The sequence below is a fragment of the Pyxicephalus adspersus genome, chromosome 2 (genome assembly GCF_032062135.1).
Source record: "Pyxicephalus adspersus chromosome 2, UCB_Pads_2.0, whole genome shotgun sequence".
Lineage (NCBI taxonomy): Eukaryota > Metazoa > Chordata > Amphibia > Anura > Pyxicephalidae > Pyxicephalus > Pyxicephalus adspersus.
This window is the reverse complement of record NC_092859.1, coordinates 139,091,618-139,115,731: the sequence shown is the minus strand read 5'-3', so window position 1 is coordinate 139,115,731 and position 24,114 is coordinate 139,091,618. Positions and strand designations below refer to the sequence as shown.

Here is a 24,114-nt window from a genome sequence, read left to right as displayed (position 1 = left end):
CTGGTTTTCTGAAACAATTATTGTTATTATTACACAGTATCTGTTCACAGGATCGCAGGATCGAAACTCAGCCATGACACTATCTGCATGGATTTGTGTGGGTTTCCTCCGGGTACTCCAGTTACATTCCAAAAGCATGCAGTTTTGTTAATTGGCTTCCCTCTAAAATTGTCCTTGGACTGTGGAAATAACATGGTAGGGACATTAGACTGTGAGCCCTTTGAGGGACAGCTAGTAACATGACTATGGACTTTGTAAAGAGCTGCGTAATATGTTGCCACTATATAAATATTGGATAATAATAAAAAAGTGACCTAGTCTTTTCACAGTGGGTGTTTACTGCTATCTGTTGGAAAGTTCTTCTCACTTCCTGCCCCATGGACAATGCTTTTAACAGACACGAAGTGATGTGGACTCTCCAACTCTTTATATTAAACTCTGTTAATAAATCAATCCCAATGTTTTAATAAATAAAAAAAAAAATAATGGAGCTGTATTCTGACTTGTATACCTGCTTGGAGTTCAGAACTAATAGAGCAATTAGTTTACCATTTTTTTCATTTTTTTTTTAAACCATGAGTTTACTTTACCCGATTGTCTAAACGTAACATGTTTGCTGCACATTCTCAATAATCCAGGCCCCCATGTGTACACTAATGGCTGCATGAGATCACACTAACCTGATTATTGCTGCAGCTCATACACAGTCCAGCTCACTGTCTTAGTAAAGAAGCAGTACAATAATCAGATCAACATTGTAGATACAAATGCATAAAGGAAATTTTTAAAAGTTAGAGTTGCAAATGAATAATTACATAAAAGCACAGGTTGCTTCTGTTCTGTGTCTCTAGGGCAATTGTATTACAAGGAAAAATGGCTCACAAAGCTTCAGGATCAAGCAACCTACCAACTTGGCTTTCTTCTTTTATAAATGTCTATTTGAGGGTGATATGCAGATGAATTTGCCCATCTATCTTCTCTTCCTGCTAAAGGTTCAAGCCATATGGCGGCTCTTTGCTTCTTAAAGAGCATCTAATTCCTTAACACCCTTTTATAGATTTGAGTAGGGATTAGTTGGAACTAACTTAGTTGAGGCATGCATTACTTCTTCTCTATTTGTCCTTGGCAATTGTGTTAGGAAACAGTTATCTGGCTGGTGATCCTGTGCTGTAGGCCGCCACAGTCCAACGTGCCCTGCTTGTTCTCTTTATCGGTGTCCCTTGCAGCAGCAGGGAGGATCAGGCAAATAGCTCTCAGTCCTCTGCTCTGCAGGTTGTGGCATCCCCGGTTTCCCTTTGGATGTGAATGGTCTCTCTGCATCCCCTGCTCTGAGACTGTGCAGCTGAAGGGGATTGTGCTGAGAGTAATGAGCAGACTAGTTCCTGATGTCATTCCTGTGCTGCCGTTGGCTGCTGGGGGTTTATACCCTCTCTGCACCCACTGATCTGTGCCTGTTGTAGTGTTTAGCTGGACTGATCTGTGCTGGAGTGTGATTTGTGTTATTTACTATTGCTGACCATTGCCTGTTCCTGACCTATCTAATGTACGCATCGTGGACGGACCTCTGCCTGTGACCCCAACCCAGCTTGTGCTACTCCCTCTGTACCTCATCTGGTGGACTGATCCACCCATGTATGATCTTTGCTTTATATTCTGGATTTGCCTTGTAGTAGGGAAATCTTCCGAATAAGACACCTATTCCAGTGCCAAAAAAAGGAACGTATGACACTTTGGAGAGAATCACAGCCACATCCTGTTGTGGCTGCTGAATAGGAAAATGGAAACTTCTATTTCCCCGATAAGACATAGTGAAAGAGGAGCTAAAAGTGGTTTGAACTATTTTTCATGTAGACACACTTAAAAGTATAAATAAAGGAAAAACGTAAAGTGGAACTAAATGCAATGTATACTCACCTGTCCCTATTCAGTCGCAGGTGCTGGCATCTACTTTTTACTTCTATGCTTCAGTTTGATCTTCGGTCATTTTGATTGGGTGGGTCCGGACAATGGGACTCCCACAAAAGTGTGCAGGAGTTTATTCAGTCCTGGCACATGCAGGGGAAGCAGGGATATGCCCGGTGTCTTGGTGATCAACACATGTGCAGTTCAGCAAATTTTGACAGATGAGACAGGGCTCTGGGAGGTGTGTGCAGAAGGGACATCACCTGTCCCTTTCAGCAAGAAAACCCTGATGCCAAATCTTTAAAGTGGAACTTAATTTTTTTGCCATCTGTGTTCTATCTCTGGGATTTCCCTTCACTTCCTGTTCTCTAAGTACACCAGAAAGTGAATTGAATTCCAAAGTGAGTTAATAAATTATTTGCTCAGAGATCAGCTTTAAAGAATGAAAACAGACATATGCGTTGTTTCTTTTACTTTTATTTATTATTGATACTCTGGTTATAAAATCAAATATTTTGTTAATTTATGAGCAGGAAACATTGCCAAGGAACAGTTCTTTTAGAATTTCTGCATCTGCTTGTATAAACATCCAGTAAGCATAGAGAATTGGAAGAAAGTGGATTGTTACTGTTATTGTAAAGTGTGAGTGATAATGATGTCATGTAAACTGTACAAACAAGGCATGCTGCCAGAAGTGGATGAGGAAAGTCTGATATGAAGCAACCACAAACATCCCCTTATTTGGAAAGAATGTCACAAAAATTCAATATTTCAATGCTTGTTCTAAAATTCATACCCCCCATCCGCTTTCAATAATTGCACAGTTTATGTCTTATCTTTTGGTAAATGTATACATTCATTGATCCTAAAATTGTCCTAGGTGCAAGATGTGAAATTTCAGGCTAAGAATGCAGAGGAGCGAGACGCATGGATCCATGCCTTGAACGACGGCATAAACCGGGGGAAAAACAAAGTCCTTGATGAGGTATGAGTTATTCTCGACAGTGCATTCATACTTCACACAGGTTTTACTGGTATTTCAAAAGCAACAATAAAAGCATTATGGACAACTGTAAATCAGTATGTAATGCAAAAATATTCTGAAGCAGAGCATGTCGAAATGATAAAAACACCACTGTATACAGGTGATGTTCCTTCTGCAATAAACTAAACATACCTGCATGATCACAATTTTTTTAAAAACTCACCTGTCCTTGTTCCACCACCGGTCCTGCCATCTTCTTCTATTTCCGGTTTAAGCCATCTTGATCGTCCTTGCCAGCATATTGTAACTCCCCCACATGCACACGAAATGCTGGGATACCTGGCACATGTTTTATTCAAACTACATAGCAATGAACAACTGTTGAAATAAACAATTTACACTAAATCATGAGTTTGCAATAAACAACATACCACAGAGTGCAGGGGTCAGGTCTGTGTACTGCATGTATAACAGAGTGTAGAGAGCACAGGTTGGTAGAGACAGTAGTGAAATAAACGTTGCCCCTTCAGGTGTTTCTTCAAAGGGGGCAGGTCAGGTGAGTAGGGGGGGGGGATGGTGGACCAATTGGAAACCCAGGGTGTTTATTTTGGCAGCCACAAAGTTGGACGTGTGCGCAGGTGCATTGTTCTGCAAAAAAAGGATCCCTTTGGTCAACTCTCCACGTCGTTTCGTCCTAATTGCCTCCTTCAGCCGGTCCAGGAGGTTAGCATAATACTGTCTGGTGATACTAGAGCCCTGAGGTAGGTAGTCCACCGACAGAATACTGCCTTTGTCCCAGAAAACAGATGCCATGACTTTTTTGGCGGATTTCTAGGTTCGGAACTTTTTCCGACGCGTGGACCTGCTGTGGCGCCATTCCTTTGACTGTTCCTTGGTTTCAGGATCATAGGTGTGGAGCCAGGTTTCATCCTCAGTCACTAACTCGTTCCTTTTTCTGATCACCGTTCAAACATTTCGGCACCCACTATCCTGACATGTCTAGGATAGTGATGATAACAAATCAAACACTCTCCCGTGAGATGTCTAGTATCTGGGCTATCTTTTTTGCAGATATTCGCTGGTCCTCAATAATCAGCTCATGGACAGCATCGCAAGTTGTCTCATCTTCAACGGTGAAATGCTCAGTCTTGAAACGAGATATCCAGGTTTTGACAGTGCTGTAGGAAGGACACTTCTCCCCCAGTGTTTGTGACATCTCAGTGTGAATGTCCTTTGCTGACTTTCCCTGGAGAAAAAAAACTTCATTACGGCCCATAACTCCAACAACGTGAAAGTTGCTTGTGCCTCTGCCATCACAGCTTCTCACTAAAAGAAAAAACTGTTTTAAGAATCGCAAAGACCTGATATTTGCACAGTTACATACTAAGATATTAGGCTGTCATATGCCCCCACACTCATTTTTCTATTTCACCAGTAAGGGGGCAAAGCCAGGAACTTCTCAGCACCCCCTCATACCTTCTCAGCATCCCCAGCACATACTGTTAGGCATGGGGCACAGTAGTGCCAAGGGTGGTGGGGTAAGCTATAGTTCATAGCAGAAAATAGGGGAAATAGTGACAATAGAACCCAGTGAGCACTGAGGGGAAAAATGGGGGAGAGAATACTGGTGCCCGGGTTGGTGAAGAAAAGCAGTGCCCATCAGGGGCTATCCAAAAAGAATAATGGCCAGTGGAGGATGGGTGAAGATAATAGCACACAGCAGGGTAGGGGAGAACAGTGGTGTCCAAAGGGGGAGGATAGTGGAGGGTAAGGAAAAAATACTGCCCAGCACAGGGCAAGCGAGAGCACGAATGTCCAGCAAGGGGTATGGGAAAACATTGGTGCCCAGTAAGAGGGGGATTGCCTTGTGAACCCATACATTCACCCATGGAAAGAGAAACTCTTTCAATTTTTGACTTCAGTAAACTGGGATTTATTTAGAATCTTTGAGTTAATGCTCCAGGCAATAAAACATTTGGAGGACCTAGCCAATTTATTTATACATTTTGCCCATCTGGAGCAACCAGGAAATAGCAAGTACTTCCAGGTATGGGGCAAGTGACAGCCTGATATGATGCAGTGCTTGGGTCTAGTGTCTAATCAGCAGCTTATTACACTGTCATAGACAAGATTTTGTGAACCTTGAACTTCTCTAACACTATCCAAAAGGGATTTCACTCAAAGCTGGCTGTTAACCCCACTTAACCCTTATGAAGTTTAAAAACATCACCTTAAATCTCTTTTTTTGTATTGCGTGCAAAGGCATAAACATATAAAGGGCATGCCCAGCAAAACATGTTTTCTTAGTTTTGTATAAAGTTGGCAAAGGGTTAAAAACTCCTCTCTGGTTTTTACTGCTATTTGGGACTCTATTAGAATGTCCTCTCTCAATTTCTCTCCAGCTCACAACATTTCACCAGACAAAAAGTAAGTGGAACTCCTCAACATCAACACAGACCATAGAATATCATAGGTTAACCCTCTGTTAGATTTTTATTGCTGTCTGTGTTGTAGATTTAACTGTATTGCTTGTAACAGTTGTCTGCAGGATGTTAGGTGAGAGAAAAACACAGTTCCTCTTTAAATGCTTGACATTTAAATACATGTTCACATGCAAATATTCTACACTAAATAAAGTTTAGGAACAACAGATGTTTTGCCTTTGTTGTATGACTAACAATAAAACCAACCAACTCTTGCTGTTCAGTGTATGACAATACTAAAAATGTGTGATTGTGAACAAGTTGTTCTTCCTCTTTTAAACTGCAAATGAAAGGATTAAGTATTCTTAAAAACAATATATATATATATATATATATATATATTATGATGACTTCTAAATTTCTTGGCAGGTTAAGATAGACACCACGTGCTCTTTGGACCATGTGACACGAAACAGAGTAAAAGTTGCACCAACAAAAAGAAGACCACCCACTAGGATTCATCTCAAAGAGGTATGTGATTCAAGTCAAATTTAGACAGAAAGATGCCTAATTCTATGTTGCAACCGTTTTATCTGCAGTGGTTTTCACTTAGTCATACTGTCAGACATAAAATTAACTTCGAGTGTCCAGGTGCAAGCCATGAGAACCAGATCCAAGCAACCATGGAGATCTTAATGCAGAATGACTAATGATGCCATTCAACATAGCCTTCATACTGCAGGGCTTCTAATGATATAAAGCACTAAATCCTGAGATTAATGTTGGATTTAATGTTTCTTTTTAAATCCGGCATCTAATCTGTTTAAAGTGTACAGAGTCTATAAAAACTATATGGAGACCCAGGGTAACACAAACATTAAAGGCAGCAGGTTCAGTGTATTTGCCTTTACTGTTCTATAAAGATAAGCTAAGAATTATGCCCCATTGCAGTGAAGATTTACATCCCTGATTACAGTCTATTAATATGTATATGAAGGTTCTCCTTTTTCTAAAGCTACGTCCACACATCCAATGGTTCTCGCCCGATAATTGGCTCAGGGCCGATATCAGGCGAGAATCTGGTGTGTGTACAGCACCCATCGTCTGAACGCTCGTCCTGGCAGATCGATGGACGACTAACAATCCTAATGCAAGGGAAAGGAGAGAGCGCACAGCACACATGGAGCAGAACGGTGCTGTATGTACAGCACTTGTCCATGCATCATGCAATATTAGTCGGCTATTATTGCACGTGTGTATGCGGCTTTAGTCATTGTATATCCTGTAATCATATTCAACTAGACATGTTTTTTGTAATAATAAAAATAGAAAGACAATAGAAAAGTCTATAAACATGAACCTGTAGAAGGTGCTCAATGTTGCTTTCTAGTGAAGAGAAATGAACTGATTATCTCAAGCAATCCTGAAAACGTGAATGTCATTGAAATTTTATTCCTATAGCTTTATCATTGATTGTGTTTAAAAATGTTATCTTTTTCAGGTGGCAGAGGCATCTACTGATGACTCTTTAAGGTTGGGTCTGGAGGCGCTGGACACTGGAGTATTAACAGTGGTACCACCAAAGCCCAAGCCTAAGGATGCAGAGCCAGAACCTCGGAAGGAACCTGTAAAGATCCCTATGCCACCCACAAAGCCAAGTCTTCCCCAAACTTTGGAGAATGCCATACCTGACACAACAGACAGTGACATTCAAACACCTCCAGCACCAGCTCCTCCTCCAAAAAGTCTTAAAGAAAATATTTATGCTCGTGAGAAACTAATGTCTGAAACTGAACAGACAAGTTTGGATGAAAATTTAGCACTTAAAAACGAGAGCACAGAGAATCTTAATGAAGTGGCAAATTCTCCTCCCAAACCTCCTCCTAAAATTCTTTCCGACAAGATGAAGATTAAGTGGGTTGGTTCATCGTCAGACTTGGAGGAGAAAGAGGACAGCATGTCGGAAGAGAGAGGAAGCAAAGAAAACTTGGTCGATTTTGAATCTGATGAGCTGGAAAACCTATCAATTCCATGCCAAGCAGAGTTATCAGAAGACTTACAAACAAAGGAACTAGTAAGTAGTTTGAATGAACTTCAAGAAGAGAGTAGGAGGTTGTCCCAGAAGCTGAATGACATTGAGAAGGATGAGGATGTTCCTCAGGAAACATCTACAGAAAGCAATGAAGAAACAAATAAGGTGGATGGGAAAGTTACACTAACTAGTGATGTTCAAGAACAGCATACTGAACAACCGACTGTTGAGAAAAAACCCCGATATATCAAAAATAAACAGAAAACTGGCCCAGTGACAGCACAAAGACATCACAACAAAAGCAAAATGAAAGCATCGTCCATGGGAGACCTCTTATCTTCAACAAATGAAACAGATAAAGACGGTGCTATGCATCATCTAACTAAAGAACATTTAGATCAAGTAGAGATGAAGCTAGCCTGTGGAAAGGAGAGAACAAAGACTCTTCTAAACCAGATTTTAATGGGCCAACTTGGAGAGACTGCAGAAGGAAATGGGGTGGATTGCAATCCAGAAATAATTCTGAATGATTTGATGGCTCAGCTTCAAGGAGCTTCTGACGTTATCCAAGTGATGAAGGAAACTGAGCCAAATGCATCAGTCGTAGTGACTGACAAACAAAAAGAAAAGCAAAAGGAATTAATGGCACTGCAAAGGAGAAGTGTTCCATTTTAGTAAATGTTTAAAAACTGAAAGAACTTAAAGATATGCAATACAAACTGCTTTAGCACTTTACTCTTTTAACATTCTTCTTTCACAGCTTGAGGACCAAATTAGCTAAAGTTTCTGTAAATTGAATATTTTTGCAGTAAAAAATGTTATCTTTTTAACTGTATATTATGAGATATTCTGTAGACTTGGAAGGACTCGACCACAAAAACCAAGATAATAAATGAGAACAGATGAATATTTATATATATATATATATATATATATATATATATATATATATATATATATAAAGAAAGAGAGATTGCTTAAAAAGCAATAATGATGTCCAAAGAGCAGTGACCCATGATAAAACAGATTTAGGTTATCTTGAGCTAGATCATTGAATTCTAAATTCTGATTTGTTCATGTTCAAAGTTTTTAACGATAAAAACAATGAAACCCTCGGTATAAACTCTGTGGATTCACTTAAAGTGAATAATTATGCAGGAAGTGTCATAATTTAGGTTGATTGTGCACATCCAAGCTGTATTTATATAGCACTGTCATATTACGCAGTGCTTTATAAAGTCCATAGTATTGTCACTAGCTGTCCCTCAAAGAGGCTTGCAATCTAATGTCCCTACCATTGTCATATGCCATTACCAGTCTAAGGTCAATTTGGGGGAAGCTAATTAACCTAATGGCATGTTTTTGGAATGTGGGAGGAAACCGGAGTACCCAGAGGAAACCCACACAAACATGGGGAGAACCTGCAAACTGATCCCATTGGCCTTTTCTGGCATAAGTAGACCAAAGCAGTGTCCCTTTGTATAGCTGTTGTGGGCAGCCAGAAACAGAGAAAGGACAATAGAGGCTACTTCTAGCCCCATGCTTTGCATTCTACTGGTTCCAGCACAGCAAATCCAAGTGTCAAAGTGGATTATGTGTGGCCATGCTATAATGTCTCTGGTGCCTCTATTTTCCCATAATGCCAGCTTTCCTTTTTCTTCTTAATGCTTGATGAAACAATGGCCCCTTCATTTTCTTGTTAAAAGCTACATTTATGTTTAGTTCATTAATCTATCACAGTTCTGCCATTGATGCAGCAATGGCTCATCCTTCAACACTTGTTACGTTTCATTGTGAAAAGCTGGATGAATCTACCGTCCACAAACCTTTTAGTCTTCTGTGTGGACATCTAACAAACCTTCTTACATTTAGTGCAGTCCTCTTGTTCTCAACATTCTTCAATACAACCATATTTTTTATTTAGGAATTCAAAGGGTAGTATGTAAGTGTTTGCCATAGAGGCAATTGCTCCCTATCATATACATTGACCCCTTGCCAATGGTTGGCCATCTCTAAAATATTAAAGAAGCCAGGCATTTTACATCCAATCAAATGCAAGGTGTAGGCGTGTTAAGACCTCCAACAGCAGTATATCTGAACTGAAGTCTTTTAACAAATAAGTTATTATAGTATATAGAATGTCATCACTCTTTCTTTCCCAAATACTGTTTTGCTCGGCATAGATACGTCAGTTGTACATATTCTTGAAAATGTCCTTGTATTCAGAAACACTGGATTGGTTTACTAAAGGAATATAGGATGTCCACTTAGCAAAAATAAATATCCCCTTTACAAGGGATACACCACTTAGGCTATGTACACACTTGCAATTGCTCTTGTCCAATAAGGGCTCAGGGCCGATATCGGACGATAATCTTACGTGTGTACAGCGCTCGTCGTTCATCGTCCGAACAGATCATGGACGACAAACGATCGTAATGGAAGTGAAGGGGGGTGTGCAGCAGGGTGCAGCAGGGTGCCGCTCCGTCGTTTTCCCCCTCCCCTCTCCATAGAGCATAATGGTGCTGTATGTACAGCACACGTTCATGCATCGACCAGTCATTAGTTGTTGGAAAGGATGGTGAAAGATCCTTTCCAAGGACAATTATTGCACGTGTGTACATAGCCTTAGTCTAAGACCAAGCAGTCTCACTTCACTGCTGACTTCAACCATGCAATTATGTTCAAGGAAAAAAACTGTTTAGCTTTCCTTACTTACACATGATTGAGTATTCTACACAAAGTGAACTATCACCACTATCATTCACTAAACTAAGTGAATTATCCCCAATAAATAACCTTGCTAAGTGAACAGCCAAAATGCCTATAGAAAATCACCCCCATTGAACTGAGACCCCCATTCTTTCTGCAGATTTAGGTGATGCCATGGCTCTAACTCATCCAACTTCATTGGCTGGGCAGCTGTAATTCCTGCACACACCAAGGACATTGTTTGTCCCAGCAGTGGAGATTTTAACATATTTTTGGCACAAAAATCAAATCATTTGGCGTATTGGACCTGGTAAGTGCATTAGGAAATGCCTGTAAGTTTTTAGACCTACTTATTTATATTTTACTAATGAAGAATTATTTAGACGGGCTGTGTTTTTTTTTTTTTTCTACAGAACTGCCTAGTTTTTTCGTAACGCTCTGGCATATTGCAAAGGTTGAATATAATTGTTTGCTGATGGGCAATTCAGACTGTCTAGAAGATGCCTTTCACAGCTATTATGACAAATGAAGAACCTTCGGTATTCCAAGTGTTACTGAACTCCAGCTGTTAATTCTAGTTCAGCAAGTTTCTAATCTTGGCTCAGAAATCACAAGTGACAGGAATCTAATAAAATAAATCTAGTTTGTAATTTTCTGCTTTCCGGCATCAGGGTTTATTGTATCCTAATAAAATACAATTCAACTAAATCTTGTCTAAGAAACCTTATGAGTTAATATGGAAGTAAACAATCATTTTGAAACAATAGTTCTGCATTATTTATTACATCTCCTTAATTATTCTGCAGGTTTCCGTCTTAAACTGTGAAGGATTATATAAACATATCGGTATACTTCAAAGTAACTGAATGCAATAAACTCCACTAACCTCGCCAAATAAATCAGTTGTTGTATCTCTGTATTTTATGGGGGCTGGGTGACAATCTTGTCAATGAACTGTGGTTTGGACTTTTTCTCTGCCAGAAGAATATTCTGGCTTTAAATGCAGTTCCAAGTACAAGGTTTGGTTCTGTTCAGTGCTCCAGATTCAGCTGTAGTATAACAGCTGGAATAAAATATCTGAAATACATCACACTGCTGCCACCAATTCATTATGCTAGCAAACTTCTTCTAGCAGGTGATCAAGTCTGAGTTTTCCAGAACCACTTTAATCCTCTCTTTACCTCTCTATATATTGTATATCCAGAGAAGGATAGTTACGCACAGAAGGCTTGCAGTTCTGTAACCACATCAGTGTTTGCAGTAAAACTCCAGTTGTTCTAGGGAAGATAAGAAAAGTGTATTATATCCGTCTCCATGTCATACCTCTGACTAATGTATATCACTTTGTAATAGTACAAAATAATTGCTTGACTATATGGTTTGTGTGCTGTCCCATAGTCTCTCCTTTTTTGAACAGTGACTAATGAATTGGAAGGAGCCACCATATTGAGCCAGGTGGTTGTACAGGGGGCTCAGCAGTAAACCAGAAGCATAATGTAATAGGTCTAATCTGTGCACTTGCAGGTGTTGGGACAGGGTTATGCCAGTACAGACAACACAAACAGGATAGCTTCTCCATGACTATTGCAGTCCAAAGCTAAGCCCAACCAGCCAAGCTCAAAATCTAAATTAAACCAGTGGATATCAACAACATCTCTAACCAAAGATTGCTTGTTGCATATATCTATCAATATCGATGTAAACCCCAGAGTCAACATCAAATCCAATTTTAATATGAGGGCTAAATCCATTCCAACCAAACAGGAGGTGCATTCACAATGGACTGATCTTTGATGCTGTTAATGGTTCAAGGGTGCTAACCTCACAGAACGCAGCCAGGAGTAAAGAAAAACCACCATAAGTATCCATTTGTTACTCCATACACCTTGATGCTGGCTCGGAATACTGATCTTCTGATATCAATGGATATGTGGAACTAACAAAATCTGGTTTGTTGGAGGTATTGTGATTATCTGCTGGCTTTATATGAGTTTTAGGCATAGACTGCTTTTATATTCTGCTGTAAATGACTAACTGCTATGCCCTGTGAGCTCCTCGCATGCAGGTTATTAGCTTGATTGAGTGAATTACTATTTTTCTGTTATGGTCAATGGTTGGGATGATGAAAGTGTAGGGTGGGTTGCAAAGCTGCTTAACTTTCGTAGGGTCCATTTCTGGCTCTTTATGCACTTCTACAATAAACTTGTTTGAGTTCAAGAACTAGAACAGATAGTGCATGGACAACTAACTGGATAACTGTATTTACAACCTCAAATATTGCCAAATAAGGAACATGTTGAGCTATGTATCTATAGTCTGATCACGTCTATATATTTAATCACAAACATAGGAATCATAGGAATAGTAAATCCCTGCGCAGCTATAACACAAAGCAATGTTGGGTGAGAAAGAAAGAAAGTGAGGTTATCTTATCTTAAAGAGGAACTAAACTGAAAAGTGCCTTAAACAAAAAAAATCCACTTACCTTCAATCCTGCAGCACAGTCCATCCGTCCGAAAGTCTCTTCCATCAGGTCCTGTGTTGTCTAGGTATCCGTCTCTGAGTCGGCATGCCAGGCGGCGCCATCTTTTTCTCTTCTTCCTCGTTCTTCTTCCTACATCACCTGACCCAGGCGCTAGATCGGGTGACATAGGTTGGAAAAAATATGCAAATCTCACTGGGCATGCGTGAGATCGGTAAATCTTTCTCTTTTTACCAAAAGGCTCCCAGGATGCATGCCTTAGGTGTCCCAGGAGGCTTTGGGCTTCCATTCATTATGGGGGCAGTGCTGCACCCTTTTTTTTTTAAAAAAAAAAACCTAAACAAACAGAATTTTTACTTAACATAAAAGGGTTGTTTACTCTTTTATGTAAAGTGAAATTTCTGAGTTTAGGTATGCTTTAACTGATTTTTATTTTATTGTACACCACCTGATATTTTATAAATGTGTAAAGTTGCACATAAATGCAGATGTACAGCATATGACCTGAGTCAATGAACCAGTTTGTTTCTGCAATTTTGTTCACAAAACGTTGTAATTGTTGTGACATTTAACCAAGATGATCTATGATCTGTAACAGGAAGGTTTAGCCATTCCTTATCCTGTGCGTAGTTGGTACAGCCCAGCAATGGCATCCCTCCTCCCCTTCTAGAAATTGCACCATTGCCAACAACAATATGATAAACAGCAGCACAGTGTGTGCGCTGCCAGGAGATGGCAAGGCTGCAACAATCAGGCTTTATGCTAACTCCAAGTATACTGGATTTACAGCCAGAGCTGGTGGAAAAGTCTCTGGAAAGTAAATTCCTCTAAGCAGCTGGCTTCTGATTTGCTACATAGTGCTGCTTTACAAGGTGATGGCACTTTGTTGATATGATATTATATAAAGCATGGTGACACTAAAATGTATATTCAGTGGGGGGATTCATATGACTTTTTGGGAGAAGAATATGTTGTTTGAAGGAGTGTTCTTAAATAGTTTTCAGCCAATTAAGTAAACTATTTTTCAGAAGTTATACTTTGTACTGCAGGTCGGTGGTGCCGAACTAGAGTTCTATAGTTGTGCCCCCTTCATTGCGGCTCTGGGTCCTTCATATGCTTTCTATGCAAATATGATTAAGATAAAGACCCCAAGACACCACGACTCTGTAAGCCTCCTTGTGCTTTCTTCAACAAGCCATTCTTCATGATCATAGAATAGGCGGTCAAAAGGTGGAGTAGCAAAATTGTAAAAGAAAGGCCTACAGAATGCTGCTGTCTGGAGCTACTATGTTGCTAGTATCTGAGTTAGCCATGTCTACCAGGAGGCATACTGGGGACCCAGGGCCCTGATGAAGGCCTGTAGTCCTTGAAACACTATGTTTTTTAGCAGTTTTTTAACTGATTTTCAAATTGGAATAAACTTGTACCTGAAATTGAATATTGTGGTATGTTGCCTCATCTCTAGAACTAAACATTACCTTCGGAACAACTGTACTTATGAGAAACAAGGAGCAAAGTAAACATGCAAAGGTAAGATCTAAGGGGAATGGCCACTGGTTCACAACTATCATCCACCTCTGTTTCTTAAATAGTCCTATGGAAAGTCTCAAGAAAAGATGTAAAGTTCCATTGGGGTAATGCCTGGTGTTTGCATTGTCTGGACACAAGATATTATTATTATTGTATTCATATAGTGCCAACATATAACGCAATGCCGTACAAATTCCATAGTCATATCACTAGCTGTCCCTCAAAGGAGCTCACAATCTAATGTCCCTACCATAGTCATGTGTCTTTATTACAGTCTAAGGTCAATTGGGGGGCAAATTAAGTAACCTAATGGCATGTTTTTTTGGAATGTGGGATGAAATGGGAGTACCGGGAGGAAACCCATGCAAACATGGGGAAAACCTGCAAACTCCATGCAGATAGTGACCAGGCTGAGATTTAAACCTGGTAATTAGAGTTGCAAAAAGTGTTTAAAGTGTTACTGTACAAAAAGTGCCGAAATGCATGTGTGTTTGGTCTCAGAGTATTCTGAGAGCATTAATACTGTTTTCCTAAATAGACTTTAGTTCCTAATGTTCATTTTTCCCTCTCCTTGAGCTGACCATTAATTCATTGGAATGACTGGTAGTCACATTGCCAAAAAAACAGTTGGGGGCAAATCCTACCAGAACCCCCAAGTTTAGTGGCTGCCAGGGCTCTGATTGCTACCTTTACTTTTACTACACATTGAGCTTAATTGTAAACATGGCAGCATAGGAAACCACAACTTGTGCTATAAGTGAGACTAGGCTAAGATGACAACGGCAGCTTCCCAGGGCACAGGGAAAAGATGGGGCTCAGCATCACAAAGATATTCACCTTTATGACTGACTGATGATTTTTATTTCACCAGAAATCCCATTGTATATTTACCAATGCTGAATCAATGCTAAATCTTTACATGTATGTCACGCACAGAGAGACAGGACCACTAGGGGGTGCTACGGCTTTCCTGGAGGTGGTGGGAGCCCTGAGAAGGGCCAAGGCGCAGAGTCTAAGCAGTAACCAGGTCTTCTCCAGAGCCCCTGATGGTGAGAATGTTGCACTGCTGGTTACTGCCAGGTTGCGGTCCTTGGGCACGCCAAGGTTGGCCAAACACGGTACCAAATCACAAAGCAGAAGGATAGTTGAGGAAGGCCGGGGTCGAGGTATGCAGCAAGCAAGAGAGGTCAGGTCACACTCCAGGGGTCAATTGACAGGATACAGACACTAGTGACACGGGGGCCACTGCAGACACAGGGAAACACTGGAGTCAGTGGAAGCAACAGGAGGAACAGGAGACTCAGGGATATCCACAGACAGACAGGAACACTGGAACAGCACAGGGAACTTGGCTGGGAACCAACAGACTGGACAACGAGGGGTTAAAGCAGCAGCTGGACAGAGGAAACACTGAATTAAGCTCCAGGTGACTAGGAACTAGCTCACAGAACTAGGGGCTCGGCACAATGGAGACATGTTGCACGAACACTGAGTGCAGTGTGTGAGCTAGCACTATAGCCAGGGGTGATTATGAGGCTATTTTCTGATTGGCCAGTGAAGCTGATAAAGCTTGCTAGCGTAGGCACGCTCAGAGTCAGAACTGCCCGCATCCGCAGGAGAGACGTGTCTGCGCTTAAGCAAGGAAGAGGTAAGTGTGACAATGTACATATGTAGAAAATTATGTGTTTCATTGCAGTATATTAATAAACAATGAGAGCTTGTTTGCTGATCTGATCATTTTTTTCATTTCTGGTATAAAAAGAGAAGGGTAGCAGTAGTAGGAAGTGGTAAGTAAGTATGAGGTTTTTTAGGTTATTCACATTTCCTGGATAAAAGAAAACACTTGCAAGACTGTACCTTGAAAACACTTGCAAGACTTTAAGTAAAACAAAATAAAAAAGTAGATAATATACAGTCGGAACAAAATAGCGGTTTTCCAGGTCAGGTTAAAAATGTTGTATTCTATAAATGTAACCAAAACTGATCCTTCAACATAACATCATAGACAGAACTGTGAGATAATATGATGCTCCATGTTCTCTGTGCTTCTTGACATTGGCAAGGTGAATATTCCTCTGTTGTCCAGAGCATGTGGTGGTAAGCATATTTCAGGTTATGATACAGTATAGCAGGCATGAGCAATCTGGTTTAGTTCAGCTTAGAAACATTTTTTTTTAAAAATCGGAAACATTTAATAAATTGTATGTCAAGTAAAAAAAACTGTACTGTGCTGATTAGATCAAGAACTCTGAGGTACAACCTGAAACCAGCAGATGGAAAGTTTACACAATACCAAAAGAGCAGCTTGGAACCGACATCCAGTAAGGGTAGCAAATATGTCAAAAATAGGTGAATTGAAATGTTCTTGTTATAAATAAAGACCTATTCTCAGAGATATAATGAAATTCCAACTCGTTTCATGGGGAACTCTTTCAGGGGCGAAACGCGTCAGTTTTATTTATTCACTGGAAATTGCCTAAACCTTGAACCTTGGTTTGAGCTTAAAGTTATGTACATTCTTCATGAAGTTGCATTTTGTTTTGTTTTATTATTTCACCTAATAAATGTTTTTCTACATTTTATTTATATTGAAAAGCGACATAACTTGGGACCTACTTGTATGTTTTTGTTGCTTAGAGTTTAGAGGTGACTTTGGAGTTTTGGTATATGATACAAGGGGACACTCCCATTCTAGAAATAACAAAAATAAATTAATTAAACCCCCACCCCAAAAGATTGACTGGTAAAATTTCTATTCTGAGTTGTCAGAGAGGAATATTAGGATTTAGCTGCTGATTTTTTTCAAATCATTCTAAGTTTATATATTTGTAGCAATGCTGTTTAATGAGGTCAGGATGTATGTTGAAAGAACATGAAAAGAAAGAATACCTTAGTATTTTATAAATCACAGACCCTGAGCAAAAGTGGTGACACAAAGCTAGATCTGCATGCTTGCAGTAATTTAGAAAGTGCTGAAATTGTTGGGTCAGCATGACAACTAAACAACTGTTTTTTTTTTATTTTTTAAAGAAGATAGCAATGCTTTTGTATTTATCTCAGTAGAGATTTCTTCTCTTTCTCTTAATATATATTTATTTATATATATATATATATATATATATATATATACACAAGCAAGTAAACATAAAAATTACAATATAAATTACGAGCATATATTGCAATAAAAAGAATGTGATCACTTAAAATAAATATGGTTTCCTGACAAGCTAAAAATATATATATTTATATATATATATATATATATATATATTTATATATGTATGTATGCAGTGGTCACCAATAGTATCAAGATCATCAAAGAGCATAGATAACCACTATTAAAGTGTGTATACATTTTTGCCTCCTCTTTATAAATAATATATATATTAATGATCAGCTTGTCAGGAAACCCTATTTATTTCCAGTGATCACATTCTTTTTATTGCAATATATGCTTGTAATTTATATTGTAATTTTTATGTTTACTTGCTTGCTGCACTATATAGCTATTATCACATTGCATATGCAGATTTTTATGACCAACTCCTCATTTATTAAACCGAACCGTTGATCAGAAGTTGCACTTCATAAATTTTCCAATGATGCATGTTAGAATTTTAAAGTGAACTTAACAAGCATAACTAAATCACATCATTGTGGAGCAGACTGATATAATGTAGAAATTATTGTGCTTTACATTTGCAAATGTCAAGGTATTTCTATTTTTATTTTTATCTCTGCTCATTAATTCAGACAGTGATAGAAAGTGGAAAACATTTCAGAGGGAACTTTTTCTAGAGATATACAAAATCATTTTTTACTATGCTGTATCCTAACTTGCTGCTAAATGTTTTGTAAGTTTATAAAAATTTGAACAGTCTGTGATTTATCAGTACTCTTTGCTCAGACACAAAATGTACGGATTAACTGTATCTGTCTGGAAAAACTGATAAAAATACACAGGTAGAGAAGAAAGAGGTTTTGGCAATAGTCAGTAGGCCTGGAGCTAGTATAGAGCAAGGGGCCTCATGACTGGGTCAGACAGAAAACAGAGGGTTAAAGGTTTAAAAAAAAAATTGTCAAAGTGCGGGGAAAAAGAAAAAGTGCGGAAAAAGGTGGAATGATGTGATAGGTTAATGGTTGATGGGGAGTGTGGAAAAGGTCAGGCTATAAGATAAAGAGGGGTGGGGGTGAGGGGACAGCATTTACCTGAAAGCAAGCATCTCCTCCCCTCCTTCCCTTGTTAATTTGGATTACAGTTTTGGGCCCATTTTTGTCATGGTAGCAGTGTGGCGTTCTTTCATAGGTCCATGAAAAGCTTAATGTTTTTTGGGGGGGAAACAAGGGGGTAAGACCTATCAGAGTATGGGTCTTGTGGTTGATGGTGGCCCTTATTTGTAAAATAAAATGGGCTGCTATGGCCGATTTAATCCAACGCAGGTCTTGTGTCTTTGATTTGGTTACCAGAAGGCTGTGGTTTGGGGGTTAAATTGGCTGATGGTGCAGTTCATGGCTTCTTAGGATCTACCCTAGTCAAGTGATTTGTATTACTCTGCATGGTGGGATTCAGCAAGTGGGGCTTGTTATTATTCCCAGAGCCTGGCACCTTACCACCTGTTGTTATCGCTGCACAGGATTTTAATGCCCCAGCGTTTGACCGTTTTACAGCAGATAGTACTAAACCGCTCACTACTGCCCTGATTCATTCCCTATGGGTGGGCAATGGTGAGATACTATTGGGCTGATTTAATAAGGCTCTCCTAGACTGCAGAAGATAGACTATTATGGGAGAACCGGGGTAATCCAGCAAACCTGAAATCGATTTCCTAATCAGTTGCTATTAGTTGGTAGTGTTTCAATCCTGGGCCAGAATTATTCCAAGTTTGCTGGATCACCCAGGTTCATCCATGGTTCTTTCTACCTTCTTCAGTCTTGGAAAACTTTAATAAATCAGCTCCCATGTATAGCTTCTCAACCACGGGCACAGTTCAAGGGTGTAAAGAATCGGTAGCTGCACCATAACTTTACTGCCAGTCTAAACAAATCCTAAGGGGCACATTTATAAAGCCACAATTGTGTATTTATCCTTGCAATATTTCATTTTTTTCTGTTGCCACAATTGATATCCCAGTAACATAGCAGTGATAAGCTTTATCATGGTATTCTACATCTTTAAAGCAGCAATAAGTGTTATCAATGCCTAAATTGCTGTGCATTAGTATTGCTGTCTAGGACACAGAGATACCAGTATAAGCCAATGGGTGAAAGCATCAAACAATTTCCTCCTATTAGTTACCACACTGCTATTGTCTGGTGACCACCAATGTATTACTGCTGCACTTCCCTGTTGTACTTATACTAATTGCGGTCTCTTAAATAACACAATAAATGCAAAGTTAAGTGCTGTGACATCATTAAAGATGACATCAGTAAATTACCGCACTCATATCTCAGTGCTACATGAATGCCAAGGAAGCTGAGTAAATGTTTTGTTTGGTTTATTGGCATGGATTAAGGCCGACCATACACTATTGGTCATTTGCATAAGCAAGCAAACCAGCAATATCTCCTTGATAGTGATCTTTTACCAGGATCACTCCTGTGCACTATTCAATATTGATCAGATTTAAACAGAAATTTGGCTGAATATTAACCTGCACACTGCTAGCACTAGTTTTGTACTGCTTGATGCAGTTTAAAGTTATGAAGCCATCAATAGTCCACAAGTTTACTCCGCACAAAGCAAAATATAAGCAGAATAAACTTCTGCTTCAGTGATAGATGGTGTATATGAAAAGAAGGGTTCAGTGGTAGATGATTGGGAAATAAAAGTTCAGTGGTAGATGGTGCATTGGGAACGAAGGGTTCGGTGGTAGATGGTGCATTGGGAAAGAAGGGTTCAGTGGTAGATGGTGCATTGGGAAAAAAGGGTTCAGTGGTAGAAATGCTTAGGATAGGAAGGGTTTAAAGGGGGATGATGCACTAATAAAGAAAGTATCAGTGGTAGATGGTGCATCTAAAACAAAGAACCAGTGGTAATTTGTGCATAGGAAAAGAAAGGTTAAATCATAAATGGTGCATTGGAATAGAAGAGTTTAGTCGTAGCTGGATCATAGAAAATTAGGTCTTTTGATAGACGGTGCATAGTAATAGAAATGTTAAGTGGTAGATTGTGTGCAGGGAAAGAAGGGTTCTGTGGTAGATGGTGCTTGGAAAACAAAGAGTGCAGTGGTGGTAAATGGTACATAGGTAAAGAAAGGTTAAGTGGTAAATCAGACGGAAGGAAAGGTTTACTAGTGGATGGCACATGGGTAAAAAAAGGATTGAGTGGTAGCTGATGCATATAATAGGAACAGACTAGAGGTAGATGGTGCCGTGGTGTAAATACTTTGTAACATAAGGATACCTAGAGGACCAACACCAATATTCAGTTGTGAAAATGAAAGCAAAGAAGACCTGAACAATGTCAAATCACATGCTTCCCCGTACCTAGAAGTACTATATATTCATATTTGCAATGGTGGCACTGAAGAAGAAGTGACAGGTAGTGCTGGAAAGGCGATTAGTAGTTGGATAATTGCATTTGTCCCTTTCCTTGTATGGCTCTTTAAGCATTGAAAGAAAAACTTTTAATTGTAAACTTTTATAAGCTAGACTTTTTTTTGTAATAATTAGCACTTCTTGTCCTTAAGCATTTTTAAATCTCTGTTACACACAGCTGCTGTATAATAGAACCTCCTTATGCTCTAAATGGCTGCAAGCGTTTCTGATATTTTACATTTTACATAAAAAATGTGACGCTGTTGGAGTCTGCCAGTCCCAGCAGAAAGTTGAGAGGAGAAATATATATCTTATAAAGAAGGAAGTGAAGACACCTTCCTTTGTGTATTCAGTCTTTCTCTTAATAGTCATAGGAGTGGCAAGATGTCCTGTAAATTCCAGTAATGAGCGGAAATGAAGAAATCTGGTTACTTATGGTAGCTGCTTCAGTGATTGAATGTCCTGCAAACCTTTCAATATCACAAGGAAAAATAAAAGGATAAAGCTAATCAACCTAAAAAATAAAATAAACTTTAATAATCCTGCTATTTACATTTCTTTACTGTGTTCATTCTTTACCTGTTTTAACAAAAAGTGTGGGCAGACATCAAGCTTTGTGCACGTCAGATAATTGTCACTTGAGACGAACGGTCATGCTTGTCCCAGGCAAAAATCTGACGCGTGTACAGTAGCCCCCCAAAGTTGGTAATCAATCTGCTGTGACGTATTGGTAAATGGCCGATTGGGAACGTCCACTGTGCATTTTTAATGGAAGGGATCACAGGAAGGTGTTGCTTGCTTGTCCTTTCTTCTCTTTCCATAGAACAGAATGACACTGGGTGCTCGTTTGTTCATCTGTTACTGGGATTTATCACAAAAGGTCTGATGTCCTCCATTCCATTCAAGACCCCATTCAACTAAATGCATTTGGGAACCTTTTTGTGCATGTGTTTGCAAGATTGCATTTAAGTTGTGGATGCTGGGTTACTTGATGCAACATGTTGCTTGCAGATTCCTCTGGAGCAAGAACTGCATAACAAACACAAGGATAAAACCTGCAAATGCATCGACCTGTGGTGAGGTTCCCCATGCCTGGGTGCAAAGCACCAAATATAATGAATTAAAGGGGTAGACCAGGGACAGTCATATTGAAAAGGAAAGAGCTAGATGATGCCTATCAGCCAAGAAATGAGCTGGGCTCGGTCTGACATGCTGCAACTTCTAATGCACACTGTGAGAATCCCACATTGTGCAGTGAAATTAAAGCAATCAATATTAGTACAGCAGATGAGCCAGTACAAATGTGCAAAACTGGGAAATGGAAAGCTGAAGTTCCATTTTAAAAACAAGTCCTTAAAGATTTGAATGAGTGGAATGGGGCTAGAACAGGGAATTTCCCTCAATTTGTATACATTTCCCAGTTCCTATTTCCTAGATTTTTCAGTTCCTGGTGTATTTACAGGGCAAGAAGTGAAACGAAATTTCTTAAATCGTGCAACATAGCTAAAACAATATATTTAAGGAACAAGGAACTGTTTTTAGAAGAGACCTCTTGTGCATTATTGTGCAGCCCTTTTACTACCATGACCATGTTTAAGTTCAATACATTTTTATTGAGATTTCAGATTGCAATACTGAAGAAACACAAGTGAACTGAATGAGAATACCAGCAAGGGTGACAGCAATGACAGGAGATCAAACTAAGGCTACATACACACGTGCAATGGTTCTCATCCGATAATTGGCTCAGGACTGTGTACAGTCGTCCAAACAACCGTCCTGGTGGATCCACAGATGGCGAGCGATCGTAATGCAAGTAAAGGGGAAGAGCACAGCGGGGTGCCCCTCTGTAGTTCTCTGCTCTCAATAGAGCAGAATGGTGCTGTATGTACAGAGCTTGTTCATGTATTGAGCAGTCATTTGTCCTTGGAAAGGATCGTGGAAAAACCTTTCTAATGACAATTATTGCACGTGTGTATACAGCCTAACTGGCCAAGATCATGGCAGGCAATAAATAGGAAGGTATACAATACTAACAAAACTGTTTACCAACAAAAAGGGAGGGGTCGGTAAAGTGAATTTAAGAGTACCAGATGATAGAATATCTTTACCAAACTTCACTTCACCCCCTTCCCCCTTAAAAAAAAAGTAATTCATAAGGAATATAGCCTCCATTAATCAGATGCTGTGAAAAGCATTCACTAGTCATACATAATACCCTTCCAAGAAAAGAATATCATACAAGGAGGAAAAGCAACTGAATGCTGGAAGAGAAAGGAAGATGAAAAAGATAGTTAAAGTGATTATAAAAACAATGGCAATTTTCAAAAAAATAATACTACAACCAGCTTGTATGGTTTGTAGGTGTCAGCTTGTAGTACGGCTTGTAGAGTTTGTTAAAAGAGGATTTCTAGGGAACATAAAGTTTTACCTTTGCACCTCCACACCTTAAGAGTTTAGTGTTCTTTTTATAAAGTAGATAATGAATAAAAAGATAAATTTATGGACTTCCTTCTCTTCATAAGACTGTTCTGCTTTCACTGTCCATCCAGCTCTGGACATAATCTTCAAACTACTGTTGCAGAGTATTTTTTTTGTCTCTTGTTTACAAAACTCTCTTATTAGGGCAGAGGAATAAGCTATAGGGTTCAGCTAGCGCTCTGAAATTGGCTCTTACTGCCTTTACATACATACATACTGCTGGTCCTGCATTGAACATAATGACAGCATTGATGGGGCTGCAAAGGGAAGCAGGTTTGGGAGTCTAGTTGTACACCACATGGTAAGCCTTCTAGAGCAGTGGTCCCCAACCTTTCAGACCTACGGACCACTAAACTTACGGACTTTGAACCATGCATGCGGGGGGGAGCCGTGTGTCACTCAAAGAGGAAGAAACTACCCCAGAGTGACGTCATGATGCCAGAACCCACCCACTCTTCCATAGCAGGCCCAGACCTCTAGAGACACAACTTGCCCACCACCCTGAGTCTCCAATACATACCGGGGACATGGATGGGGACCACTAGTCCCCATCCATGGTCACTGGACAGCGAGCAACAGCCAGCGATACCGAACTGCTCTCTGCTGCCCCCATTCCTTCTTTGCAGGAGGTCATGGCTGAGATGCTACATGTATCATCTTACTTTAGAAAACCTTTCATGGGTGAGGAAGCTGTAACTGAACTGCAACTTCATCACCAGTCTGAACATGTCATGTCTGAACAGCCCGATGGAGACGAGAGGAGGAATGGCATTTGTTGTGTAAGTTAGCACAGGAGCCTGGGTGACAACACTGTTCCTCTTTAGACACAATACTGTGAACGAGCGTTGTCACCATAGGACAGGATGACCAGGGTATTGGTTGGAAAAGAGTCGACAGGAGAAGAGGACACTGAAAAAAACCAGAACATACATCAACTGAGATATAAATAATACCACCATTTGACTTCATCTTTATGTCTCCAGTGCACAGACGTGCATCATAAAATTGTATTCCTTGTGCCTCAATG

General features: G+C 39.7%; 1 protein-coding gene across 1 annotated transcript in view; it reads left to right on the top strand.

The window, feature by feature from the left end:
• PLEKHO2 (pleckstrin homology domain containing O2) overlaps positions 1–10,953 on the top strand; it is a 36,042-nt gene extending 25,089 nt beyond the window's left edge. The window contains exons 4-6 of the mRNA XM_072402646.1: positions 2,783–2,887; positions 5,740–5,841; positions 6,812–10,953. Coding sequence (XP_072258747.1) covers positions 2,783–2,887; positions 5,740–5,841; positions 6,812–8,017 — 1,413 coding nt within the window. The 3' untranslated portion in view covers positions 8,018–10,953. The remainder of the gene's footprint in view (positions 1–2,782; positions 2,888–5,739; positions 5,842–6,811) is intronic.
• Positions 10,954–24,114: the final 13,161 nt, after the last annotated feature.